The 13,711-nt window shown below is 41.3% G+C and overlaps 1 protein-coding gene across 2 annotated transcripts in view; it reads right to left on the bottom strand.

Moving 5' to 3' along the window:
• Positions 1-13,556, bottom strand: part of LOC118400332 (ubiquitin carboxyl-terminal hydrolase 4-like) — a 31,329-nt gene extending 17,773 nt beyond the window's left edge. The window contains exons 1-8 of one of the 2 annotated variants that reach the window (XM_052473574.1): positions 13,327-13,556; positions 5,641-5,768; positions 5,323-5,453; positions 5,122-5,248; positions 4,850-4,995; positions 4,203-4,264; positions 1,911-2,057; positions 626-743 (exon numbers count right to left, since the gene is read on the bottom strand). In XM_052473574.1, the coding sequence (XP_052329534.1) occupies positions 626-743; positions 1,911-2,057; positions 4,203-4,264; positions 4,850-4,995; positions 5,122-5,248; positions 5,323-5,453; positions 5,641-5,768; positions 13,327-13,478 (1,011 nt within the window). In that variant the 5' untranslated portion in view covers positions 13,479-13,556. The remainder of the gene's footprint in view (positions 1-625; positions 744-1,910; positions 2,058-4,202; positions 4,265-4,849; positions 4,996-5,121; positions 5,249-5,322; positions 5,454-5,640; positions 5,769-13,326) is intronic. The other variant, XM_035797046.2, reaches the window with a different exon arrangement.
• Positions 13,557-13,711: the final 155 nt, after the last annotated feature.

Genomic DNA, 13,711 nt, shown 5'->3' with positions numbered 1-13,711 from the left:
CAAAGATAGTCACTGTGTACTTGTTTCTCATGTGACTATTTATATATTTTGAATTAAATCTTTAAATCTGCATTGTTGGAAATGAACCCGTAAGTAAGCACTTCACTATTAGTCTATGAAGCATGTGACATAATGTGATTTGTTTAATTTCAGCATTTTAATACATTTCTTTCTTTCCTGCATTAAATGTGTTAGCATTTACACACTGTCAGGTTTCGGGGGGGGTTGTCTTTACTCCCGAAGACGTTTACTGTTTTTGTGCTTGCCAGTTAGCTAGCCATTCTTAGCTGTTAGCAGTTTCTTACTGGAGATAGATTGCCAAAATGTTTGTGTCATTACGGAATTATTTAATGTAATAAATCAAACATTAAACCAAGTAAATAATTAATGGTAAACTCGTAAACAATTCATTTAGACTGGTGTTTATTTCTTTGAAAAGGGCTTTTATTTGCTGAAATGCGTGCCATTGCCCAGCTATTAAAAAAAGGCGCAGGTGGCTATGGACTGAGTTTAATTTAGTTTTACAGTACCCAATATTTGCTGTGGGGTCCATATGAATTCTTTGTGCAGTACATGCTAATGTGAGTTTGCACACAGACCTTGTGTGTGTGTGTGTGTGTGTTACCTGAAGAGCGGAGTTCATAAAACAGGTGTTGCCTAGGTTACTGAGACCACAGAGGCCAGGTTGGGATGGTGACTCTCTGTAGTTGTAGGAGGAGCTGTATGAATTGTAACCTCCCAATCTGTAGAAACAGTAAGGTTTAGTCCACTGTTTAACAGGTCAAACATCAATGGATTGTACAAATATTCCAAAACATCGGTCAAACGTTTTAGAACACCTACTCATTCAAGGCTTTTTATTTTTACTATTTTCTACATTGTGGAATAATAGTGGAGACATCACAACTATGAAATAACACATATGGATTCATGTAGTAACCAAAACAAAAAAAGTGTTAAACAAGTCTAAATATATTTTATATTTGAGCATCTTCAAAATAGCCAACCTTTGCCTTGAGGAAAGCTTTGCACACTCTTGGCATTCTCTCAACCAGCTTCACCTGGATTGCATTTCAATTTTAAAAAGTTACTAAAGGACACCAATAAGAAGAGACTTGTTTGTGCCAAGAAACACAAGCAATGGACATTAGACTGGTGGAAATGTGTCCTTTTGGTTCGAACCGCCGTGTCTTTGTGAGATGCAGAGTAGGTGAATGGATGATCTCTGCATGTGTGGTTCCCACCGTGAAGAATGGAGGAGGTGTGATGGTGCTTTGCAGGTGACTCTGTTGGTGATTTATTTACAATTCAAGGCACACCTAACCAGCACGGCTACCACAACATTCTGCAGCGATACACCATCAAATCTGGTTTGCGCTTAGTGGGACTATCATTTGTTTTTCCAACAGGATAATGACCCAAAACACACCTCCAGGCTGTGTAAGGGCTATTTGACCAAGAAGGAGAGTGATGGAGGGCTGCATCAGATGACCTGGCCTCCACAATCACCCAACCTCAACCCAATTGAGATGGTTTGGGATGAGTCGGACAGCAGAGTGAAGGGAAAGCAACCAACAAGTGCTCAGCATATATGTGGGAACCAAGACTGTTGGAAAATCATTCCAGGTGAAGCTGGCTGAGAAAATGCCAAGAGTGTGCAAAGCTGTCATCAAGGCAAAGGGAGGCTATTTGAAGAATCTCAAATATAAAATATGGTTACTACATGATCCCATGTGTTATTTCATACAATGTACAAAATAGTAAAAATAAAGAAAAACCCTTGAAAGAGTAGGTGTTCTAAAACTTTTGACCGGTAGTGTAAATGGGATTCCATTGACTTGGTCTGACTGGCTAGTGATATCCCAGTGACTGCATATTGTGGCATAGTGATAAAAACACAGTTTGCTTGCCTATTGCCAGAGGAGGTGCTGTTGTTCAGTGTATAGCCAGAGTTGCTGCTGCTGTCCCCATTTGTTACTGTTGAGGAGATGGTTGTCGACGAGTTGGAAGAGAGCTTTGGAGAGGTAGTGAAATTCCTGGATGTAGCCGTACTGGATCTGAATAACATGAACATAGACTTACTGGATAGGTTTCAGACACATTATCTGATATATACTATTTTCTGCATTCAAACATTAGGGTTGAGCGGTAAATCCAGATTTTCATATAGTTTCTCTCTCATCCCAGGAATTACGGTATTACCGTCTTAGTACACAAGGGGGCGCCTGAAATGGTAAAAAGCCCATTGGATGTCTATTACCAGAATGCTAACAAAGTCAGCACAAAAGCTCATTTCCATGGAGGTTGCTAGCTAAATATGCTTACAAGAGCAAACTAAAATAAACAAATAGCAAAGACAGGCAATCCAGCTCTGAATGTAATTTTGTAAATTTACAAGCAAATGTGAACGAGAGAGATTGTATGGGGGGAGCAGTCAGGCCGAGAACAGAGAGGAGGAAAGAAAACACACAGAAAACCAAGATGGCAGCATCAGCTGTACAGATAACCCATCCAAACGGGCTTAGACTTCTGAAACACAGCAGAAAGCTAGCACAATTTGATGCCCCGTCACCTTATTAATTAAGTCACTAACTTTGATAACTAGCAAGTTAAGTTTAAGGGAATTCTGTGTTTTTCCACAAGGCAAAAAATATAAAGTGTATAAGAAATATATTGCTGCCTTTTGTAAACACATATCTAAAAATGCTTTTAAATTGTAATTTCTGCTCAGTATCAGACACATTTTGTGCTTCCGTTACACTTCTCCACTCAGATAAAAATTCACGAATGGGCATTGTATTAGCAGACAGCGCTCCTCTGACTGATGTGTTGTTTGGTGTAGTCAGCCTACTTTTCTCTGTCAGAAAAACATTAGGAAATGTAGTCCGCTACATTCTTTCTATGATAAAACATTGGAAATATGATGGCCATGCATAGTTTTTGCAAAAAAGACCTTGCTTTTTCATTGTAAGCTCATTTACTTGGGTGGCTGCCAACCAAATACTGTTGCACTTCGGTTGTTATCTGATGAAAATGAAGCTACTATCTGCCAAATGTGTTGCCCTAAAGTATTTTCTACAAAGGAAAACTATAGTTGCATATCCCTGATTAGACTATTGAAGTAAATAAAACACTTTCTATATAAATAGCAACCCCTGTCAATACATAGCTGGACTCACCTGCTCCCACTTTCTCCCATTGTGCCATTTACAAACAAACATGACTTGCTCAACTGTTCTGGGGAACTATGGCAATCATGGCTTCATGTAAATGTAAAATAATGTGACATGTAAAATAAAGAACGTGATCTGCTTTACCTCCTAACATATTGCACAAGTGGACTACAGGTATTTACTTCAAAAGTAGCTACAAATATTACAACTTCAAAGCTTTTTCAATACCGTTGAAACTCTCGTGGCTATTACCAAATACCCTGGTATATAGTATACCGCCCAAGCCTATCAGACAGAAAATAGTAAATGTGACAATTTAAGCCATTTTAGTCAACAAGTGGTGTTGCAAAGCTACAGGTAATTTATTAAAGTTACGGGAACCTTCTGTAATTTTTGTAATAAACAGAAAATCTATGACAATCAATCGTAATTTATACTTGGGATTTTTTATGTATTCATATATAATATTCATTTTTTCCCCTGATATTTTCCACTAGACGTTCAAGACGGTATCTAGTATGGTTCAAGAGAAAATAGCCTAATAATTAAAAAATGATCAACAATGGCATTATTTACTTTTCACACCTGTCACCAGTTTGAGGTCAAAACATTGAAAACAAATACATATTGACATTGTAAAAACAATGTGTGTAAAAAAAAAAAAATGTAAAGGATATTTCATGCTGAAACCCCCATATTAAAACACCAATGGGTTTCACTATGTTGATGGTTAATATTTAGGATAATTTTTACAGCTTGGTCATTCTATTCTTTTTTTATTTAAAAATCTTAATTATTTCTTAAATTTTACATGTAATAAGGCTAAAGATAATATTACAGACGCCTGTGATAATCTGAAGTACCCAAAATGGCCACTAGACATCTTGTGCTAGATAACATAATATCCTTGAAAGATAATTCTAGTAGTTTAATGATGAACTTCGAAAGATCCAGTAATATAGTGCCGCTTTGCAAACTTAGTCAAAGTCCTAGAATTGCGGATGGGTAACCATATAACGATAGACTTACTTTGGATGGGAGGCTTGTCTGGGCCACGTGCCGTCCTCGTTCTTGCATTCAATCACGAGCACCTGTGTGGGCATCACACTAGTGAGAGCCGTGCTGAACCCAGCTGATTTCAACAACTGTGTCATAACATAACATGTGTCATAACATACTCATACACATGTATGAATGTACATTTGACCGGCAATTTAGCTGTGATGTTTGGGGGCACATAGTTAGTCAGTTATAAGCCTACCTGACTGAGTGGCAGTGGAATGAGCCTGGCAAGCAGATCGTGAAAAACACCTGAGAAAATCAAATTTGGCAGTCTGCCTAGAAATGTATTCGTAAAACCAATACATTTTCCTAATATTTTTCAGATTAGATGATTTTCTGTTCTCCTCTCATTTTAATTCAAGTACTTTTAAAGTATCAAGGTATTCCAGTATTGTAATTTCAAAGTGCCAAATTCAAGTACTTTAAGCACCTCAAGCGAACCCTGCTCATGAGATTATAAATTACGACACCATTGCAGCTTCCCCTCAAAAATATTCACGTGTGCGGTGTGTCTAAAGAAGAAAGTGCCAGTGGGCAAAGGGTCTCGTTCTAGCTGTGTGTGGTCTAGTAGTGAGTGAGCGGATTTGGATGTTGGGGTGGAGCCAGTACTCTACCTGGCCCTGGAAGAGACCAGCATCCTGTACGGTGCTGTCTGGCTTGTTCAGCTGCTCGTACGTGTTGCTCATGTACTTGTTCCACAGTCGAGTCTCCTTCCCCGTTGGGATCTCAAATAGTGACCGCATCTCCTTCTCTATGGTGTCTGGACAGGGCACACACAATATTTAGTTAATTAAAAGTCAGAAGTGGCTGAAGATGATACATATTTAGTTAGTTCACACGTCAGTTTGCTCTCTGGCTCACAGTACAGTACACTGTTCTCTCTCACCTATAGTGTCAGCTTTGCTGAAATGACGTGTGACCACATTGTCCATGTTGTCATTCTCACACAAGTTGAGCTCCAACAGATAGACCTCCACTTTACAGTGCTTGACAAACATGCCGTGTTCAACCACCTAGATAGAAAGCACAAGGTTAAAGAGAGACTAAAGCAAAAAGAGTGAAAATATAAATGTTTAAATGGTATCACCTTTCTGACGATGGGACGCTGGCCCTCAAGGCAACCATACCAGCTGACAAACTTGTTCCACGCCTCAGTGGGCACTAGGACATAGTCCAACTCATCTATAAGGTGCTCCTTCAGGATCTGGGTCTCATGGTCTAAGGAGAAAGAGAGAGTGTGTCAAGGTAAGTTTATGACAACAAGTATTTAGAGTGCTCGTTTATAACAAGTTTTGCACTTATTAGAATTATGCTCACAGTAGAAACAAAAGAACACACACAGGCCTACACAAAGATTAAAATACAATGTGACATTTTGTGGAAGTGAATATGATGCCTGCATTACCTGAGAACAGGCCAGAGTTGTCAACAGGGCCGGGATAGAGACTGTGCTCTCCAACATTGTACATATCCCAACTGTCAAATCCCACATATTTCTTCCACTGCTTGAACCACCGACTATCAATCAGAAACCTGCAAAAAGAAGTGCTACTGTATTGGGTGGAATGATAACTTGCAGGTTAAAATGTATATCACACAACGGTAAAACAAATGTTTTATATAAACTTGCCCTGCATGCAGACAACCTGTGCAACTAGTTTCTATATTATGTCTAACAATTGATAGGTTTCAATCGGTGACATATTATCAAGTGAATATTCCCAAATCTGCATAAAAGCAATATGCACATTTTTAAACCAGAGATGTTTCCGTCAAATTGACTTCTTGCAGATAAGTCTGAATGATGACGTAGTGCATATAAAAATACATTTTGCGGTTATATACATTTTTTTTCACCTTTATTTAACCAGGTAGGCTAGTTGAGAACAAGTTCTCATTTGCAACTGCGACCTGGCCAAGATAAAGCATAGCAGTGTGAACAGACAACACAGAGTTACACATGGAGTAAACAATTAACAAGTCAATACCACAGTAGGAAAAAAAAGGGGGAGTCTATATACATTGTGTACAAAAAGGCATGAGGTAGGCGAATAATTACAATTTTGCAGATTAACACTGGAGTGATAAATGATCAGATGGTCATGTACAGGTAGAGATATTGGTGTGCAAAAGAGCAGAAAAGTAAATAAGTAAAAACAGTATGGGGATGAGGTAGGTAAAAATGGGTGTGCTATTTACCAATAGACTATGTACAGCTGCAGCGATCGATTAGCTGCTCAGATAGCTGATTTTTGAAGTTGGTGAGGGAGATAAAAGTCTCCAACTTCAGTGATTTTTGCAATTCGTTCCAGTCACAAGCAGCAGATAACTGGAACGAAAGGCGGCCAAATGAGGTGTTGGCTTTAGGGATGATCAGTGAGATACACCTGCTGGAGCGCGTGCTACGGATGGGTGTTGCCATCGTGACCATTGAACTGAGATAAGGCGGAGCTTTATGCATGGACTTGTAGATGACCTGGAGCCAGCGGGTCTGGCGACGAATATGTAGCGAGGGCCAGCCGACTAGAGCATACAAGTCGCAGTGGTGGGTGGTATAAGGTGTTTTAGTGACAACACGGATGGCACTGTGATAAACTGCATCCAGTTTGCTGAGTGTTGGAAGCAATTTTGTAGATGACATCGCCTAAGTCGAGGATCGGTAGGATAGTCAGTTTTACTAGGGTAAGTTTGGCGGCGTGAGTGAAGGAGGCTTTGTTGCGGAATAGAAAGCAGACTCTTGATTTGATTTTCAATTGGAAATGTTTGATATGAGTCTGGAAGGAGAGTTTACAGTCTAGCCAGACGCCTAGGTACTTATAGATGTCCACATATTCAAGGTTGGAACCATCCAGGGTGGTGATGCTGGCCAGGCGTGCGGGTGCAGGCAGCGAACGGTTGAAAAGCATGCATTTGGTTTTACTAGCGTTTAAGAGCAGTTGGAGGCCACGGAAGGAGTGTTGTATGGCATTGAAGCTCGTTTGGAGGTTAGATAGCACAGTGTCCAAGGACGGGCCGGAAGTATATAGAATGGTGTCGTCTGCGTAGAGGTGGATCAGGGAATCGCCCGCAGCAAGAGCAACATCATTGATATATACAGAAAAAAAGAGTCGGCCCAAGGTTGAACCCTGTGGCACCCCCACAGAGACTGCCAGAGGACCGGACAGCATGCCCTCAGATTTGACACACTGAACTCTGTCTGCAAAGTAATTGGTGAACTAGGCAAGGCAGTCATCCGAAAAACCGAGGCTACTGAGTCTGCCGATAAGAATATGGTGATTGACCGAGTCGAAAGCCTTGGCAAGGTCGATGAAGACAGCTGCACAGTACTGTCTTTTATCGATGGCGGTTATGATATCGTTTAGTACCTTGAGCGTGGCTGAGGTGCACCCGTGACCGGCTCGGAAACCAGATTGCACAGCGGAGAAGGTACGGTGGGATTCGAGATGGTCAGTGACCTGTTTGTTGACTTGGCTTTCGAAGACCTTAGATAGGCAGGGCAGGATGGATATAGGTCTGTAACAGTTTGGGTCCAGGGTGTCTCCCCCTTTGAAGAGGGGGATGACTGCGGCAGCTTTTCAATCCTTGGGGATCTCAGACGATATGAAAGAGAGGTTGAACAGGCTGGTAATAGGGGTTGCGACAATGGCTGCGGATAGTTTCAGAAATAGAGGGTCCAGATTGTTAAGCCCAGCTGATTTGTACGTGTCCAGGTTTTGCAGCTCATTCAGAACATCTGCTATCTGGATTTGGGTAAAGGAGAACCTGGAGAGGCTTGGGCAAGTAGCTGCGGGGGGCTGTTGGCCGAGGTTGGAGTAGCCAGGCGGAAGGCATGGCCAGCCGCTGAGAAATGCTTGTTGAAGTTTTCGATAATCATGGATTTATCGGTGGTGACCGTGTTGCCTAGCCTCAGTGCAGTGGGCAGCTGGGAGGAGGTGCTCTTGTTCTCCATGGACTTCAGTGTCCCAGAACTTTTTGGAGTTGGAGCTACAGGATGCAAACTTCTGCCTGAAGGAGCTGGCCTTAGCTTTCCTGACTGACTGCGTGTATTGGTTCCTGACTTCCCTGAACAGTTGCATATCGCGGGGACTATTCGATGCTAATGCAGTCCGCCACAGGATGTTTTTGTGCTGGCCGAGGGCAGTCAGGTCTGGAGTGAACCAAGGGCTATATCTGTTCTTAGTTCTGCATTTTTTTGAACGGAGCATGCTTATCTAAAATGGTGAGGAAGTTACTTTTAAAGAATGACCAGGCATCCTCAACTGACGGGATGAGGTCAATGTCCTTCCAGGATACCCGGGCCAGGTCGATTAGAAAGGCCTGCTCACAGAAGTGTTTTAGGGAGCGTTTGACAGTGATGAGGGGTGGTCGTTTGACTGCGGCTCCGTAGCGGATACAGGCAATGAGGCAGTGATCGCTGAGATCCTGGTTGAAGACAGCGGAGGTGTATTTGGAGGGCCAGTTGGTCAGGATGACGTCTATGAGGGTGCCCTTGTTTACAGATTTAGGGTTGTACCTGGTGGGTTCCTTGATGATTTGTACCAAATTATTTGTACCAAATAAAAAAACATTACAGAATAAAAAATAAAAATACATTTAATTAACGCAACATCCCACAATTTCAAAGATTTTACTGAGTTACAGTTCATATGAGGAAATCAGTCAATTGAAATAAATGTATTGGGCCCTAAACTATGGATTTCGCATGACTGGGAATATAGATACACTGCATTCGGAAAGTATTCAGACCCCCTCACTTTTACTACATTGTTACGCTACAGCCTTATTCTAAAGTTGATTAAATCATTTGTTTTTCCTCAATCTACACATAATACCCCATTGCGACAAAGCAAAAAAAAAAAAAGCTTTATTTTTTTAACAGAAACACTGTATTTCCATAATTATTCAGACCCTTTGCTAGGAGACTCGAAATTGAGGTCCGGTGTGTCCTGTTTCCATTGATCATCCGTGAGAAGAAGTTTCTACAACTTGATTGGCGTCCACCTGCAGTCAATTCAATTAATTGGTCATGTTTTGGAAAAGCTCACACCAGTCTATTTAAGATCCCACAGTTGACAGTCTATGACAGAGAAAAAACCAAGCCACGAGGCCGAAGGAATTGTCTGCGTTGCTCCAAGACACGATTGTGTTGAGGCACCGTTCTGGGGAAGGGTACCAAAAAAATGTCTGCAGCATTGAAGGTCTCCAAACCACAGTGGCCTCCATCATTCTTAAAAGGAAGAAGTTAGGAACCTAGAATCTTCCGAGAGTTGGCCACCTGGCCAAACTGAGCAGTTGTGGGAGAAGGGCCTTGGTCAGGGAGGTGACCAAGAACCTGATGGTCACTGACAAAGCTCCAGAGTTCCTCTGTAGAGATAGAACCTTCCAGAAGGACAACCATCTCTGCAGCACTCCACCAAATCAGGCCTTTATGGTAGAGTGGCCAGACGGAAGCCACTCCTCAGTAAAGGCACATGACAGCCTGCTTGGAGATAGTCAAAAGGCACCTAACGAACTCTGACCACAAAAACAAAATTCTCTGGTCTGATGAAACCAAGATTGAACTATTTGGCCTGTATGCAAAGCGTCACATCTGGAGGAAACCAGGCACCGCTCATCACCTGGCCAATACCATCCCTACGGTGAAGCATGGTTAATCTGTCAACATATTATGCAACTCCAAAACAAACTGTCTTGCGCTCTCTAGGTCACATTCACATATAGTAACAGTGAGCTAGGATGTCTTTAATCTCATCTCAAGCAGGATTACACATGGTCCAAAGCCCAGGCAAGGGAAACTTTATTTCTAAAGAACCCTTATTAGAATTGAGAACTTTGTGACTAAATTAGCTAGGTGTACTTTAAATGAGACACATGGTAATGCAACTAAAGCCTTTACAATACCCATCTCAGCTGTGTTTAAAATGAGGTCAGGAGTCAGCATACTAGGCTCTGTTTACACAGCCAGGCCAATTTTGATCTTTTGCGCAATTATTGACAAAACATCAGATCTGTTTGGTCAAAAGATGAATTGGTGGCAAAAAAAACAATTGGGCTGCCTGTGTAAATTCAGCCATAGTCTGTCAGATAGCCCATAGCTGCCCAGCTGATAGGTGTGTTTATCACCTATTTAGCATGTTTTTATATTTAACTAGGCAAGTCAGTTATAAGAACAAATTCTGATTTACAATGATGGCCTACCCCAGACGATACTGGGCCAATTGTGCGCAAACCTATGGGACTCCCAATCACGGCCAGATGTGATGCAGCCTGGATTCAAACCAGGTACTGCAGTGACGCCTCTTGCACTGAGATGCAGTGTCTAAGACCACTGTGCCACTTGGGAGCTCATGAGGTAAGCAGAGGGAGTGGGTCTACAACACACCAACGTCTGGAAAGTATGTTTATTAATACCATCCTTTAAAATATTTGGCCTCAAATACCCAACAATCCTGCCCTCCGGCACAGTAAGTTGAAATGGAGTTGTATTTAACTTCGCTTCCCACTAACTGTTTTTGTGCAACACAATACAGTTTAATCAAAGTAAAAACATGTTTTAAGAAATGTTCGCAAATGTATTGAAAATTAAATACATTAATCTAATTTGTATTAGTATTCACTATGTAGAGTATTCAATACTTTGTCGAAGCAACTTTAGTGGCGATTACAGCTGAGTCTTTTAGAGTATCCAGTTCAAATGCAAAGCATTAGCTAGCATGTAAAATAGCGAACTAGTTAACTTTAGTTCGCAGTCACTCGTTATCGCATTGAACAGGGGCTTTTTGACTACACCTCGTTATGTCGTAACTAGTTAGCCGGCTAGCAAGCTAATGTGAACAGACACCTAGATTGTTCAATATTTGCACATAATTATTTTTTGAATTCTTCAAGGTCTGTCAAGTTGATTGTTGTTCATTGTTAGGTATTTAAGTCTTGCCATAGATTTAAGCAGATAAGTCAAAACTGTAACTATGCCATTCAGGAACATTCAACGTCGTCTTGGTAAGCAAATCCAGTGTATATTTGGCCTTGCGTTTTAGGTTATTGTCCTGCTGAAAGGTGAATTTGTCTCCCAGTGTGTGTTGGAAAGCACTAAGCAGACTGAACCAGGTTTTCCTCTATGATTTTGCCTGTGCTTAGCTTTATTCCGTTTAATTTGATCTCCCCCCAAAAAACACCCTAGTGGCTTGCTGATGACAGCATACCCATAACATGATGCAGCCACCACCATGCTTGAAATTATGAAGAGTGGTATTCAGAGACGTGTTGTTTGCCCCAAACATAACGCTTTATATTCAGGACAAAAGTAATTTATTTGCCACATTCATTGCAGTGTTACTTAAGCGCCTTGTTACAAACAGGATGCATGTTTTGGAATATGTTTTATTCTGTACATGCTTCCTTATTTTCACTCTGTCAATTAGCTTAGCGTTGTGTAGTAATTACAATGTTGTTGATCTATTCACAATGTTCTCTCTTATCATAGCCATTACACTAACTGTTATAAAGTCACCATTGGCCTCATGGTGAAATCCCTGAGTAGTTTCCTGCCTCTCTGGCAACTGAGTTAGGAAGGACTCCGGTATCTTTGTAGTGACTGTGTGTATTGATACATCATTCAAAGTGAAATGAGTAACTTCACCATGCTCGAGGGGATATTCAGCATCTACTTTTTTTTATTTAGTTTTTAACCCTTCTTTGCAAGGCATTGGGAAAAAACTCCTTGGTCTTTGTGGTTGAATCTGTGCTTTTAATTCCCTACTCGATTGAGGGACCTTACAGATAATTGTTTGTGTGGAGTACAGAGATGGACTGGTTAATCGAAAATCATGTTAACCACTATTAAACAACACAGAATGAGTCCATGCAACATATGATGCAATTTGTTAATAACAATTTTACCATAACAAAGGGGTAGAATACTTTATTCGCTCAAGACATTTCAGCTTCTCATTTTGTATTACTATTATTTTTTAATTCTACAAACACAATTTCACTGACATTATTGGGTGTTGTGTAGATCAAAGAGACATCTAAATTTAATATATTTTAAACTCCGACTGTAGCAACAAAATGTGGGAAAAGTAAAGGGGTGTGAATAATTTCTGAAGGCACTGTACACCTGCGTTGCTAAAAACACCTACCCAGTTGACATTACCCTGTTTAGAAAGACTCGAAGGCCAAAACAATCGAAGTTGTCTGTAGCCTTGCCCCAAAAACATATCATACTTGCCAACGATCCCAACTAAAACGATTGCTTACTTAGCTAAATTCACAACATGTTTATTTAGGTTAAGGTTATTTAGATGTACCATAACAAACCCAACGTTATGACCCGGCAGCTTGCTGTCTCAAGACAACGTGTTCAGGGATTCAGTGTTTAATAGTCGCAGGTACTGGCAGTGCCTGTCTGGTTAGCCTTGCTCTTACTGAGCCCACATTGGTTGTTTCCCGTCCCCTGTTGTTCAGTATGGATATGACTAGTTAAAGTTAAAACCTTGCAAAGATCTTAACTGGAAACCTGTGGCCTTGGCAACTGAATATCTGAAAGGGACAGTCGCTGGGTGTTATCCAGTTTCAATGACAAAGCATTAGCTGTCTTGTAAAATAGCTAACGTTAGCTAGATAACATTACTTCGCAGTCACTCGTTATTGCATTGAACAGGGGCCTTTTGACGACACCTCCTCGTCATGTCGTAACTAGTTAGCCGGCTAGCAAGTTAATGTGAGTAGACAGAGTTAACTTGCGCAATGCCTTCGCTTGGATAGCTTGCCGGCTAGCTAACCTTAGTTATTAACTAAGTACAACTAGCCAGCTAACTAGCTTGCACTAGCTACAGTAACTATCGGGCGAGAAGAAACGTTAAGTTGTTAATGTTAGTCACATGTCTACTCTGGACCAACTAACCCCACATATCAAACGATTTCCCGTTCAATGCAATAGGAACCGGTTTACCCGTCTCTTGACAGGCCTATGCTACTTGGTAGCTAGCTGGCTAACGTTAGTTCCCGTGAACTGAAAAGTAGCTAGCCTAGCTAACATTACCGTAGCTATTGTCTAGCTGCTAAAGATACATTCAAAACACTTCCTTACCACTCGTCGCTCTTTCGTAGAGTTGTTTTGAGAAGTGTTCCAATACTCTGTTTTTGACTCTCGGTTGAAGGTGTCGGTATTTGAGCGGCTACAGACTCGGGCTCGGGGTCTGCCGCGCTACCCGACTCGGGTCCGCCTCCCTCGGCCATCATGCAGTGAGTGAGCCGGAGTCGTGAACGCGCAGTAGAAGAACCGCGGATGCACGAGCACCACAATGTTGGGGAGATTTGCTGTTTCCGTGATCTGGGGGGTCATCACTAGTTACCACAGCCACAAAGTCATTAACACCCCCATTTAAATTACATTTCTTAAAATTCATATTTAAACCTAACCCTACCCAATTTAGACTTTGTGGCTGTGATATCTAGTATAAACCGCAGAAAGT

The sequence above is a fragment of the Oncorhynchus keta genome, chromosome 21, assembly GCF_023373465.1.
Source record: "Oncorhynchus keta strain PuntledgeMale-10-30-2019 chromosome 21, Oket_V2, whole genome shotgun sequence".
Classification (NCBI taxonomy): Eukaryota; Metazoa; Chordata; class Actinopteri; order Salmoniformes; family Salmonidae; genus Oncorhynchus; species Oncorhynchus keta.
This window is presented reverse-complemented; position numbering and strand designations above follow the sequence as displayed.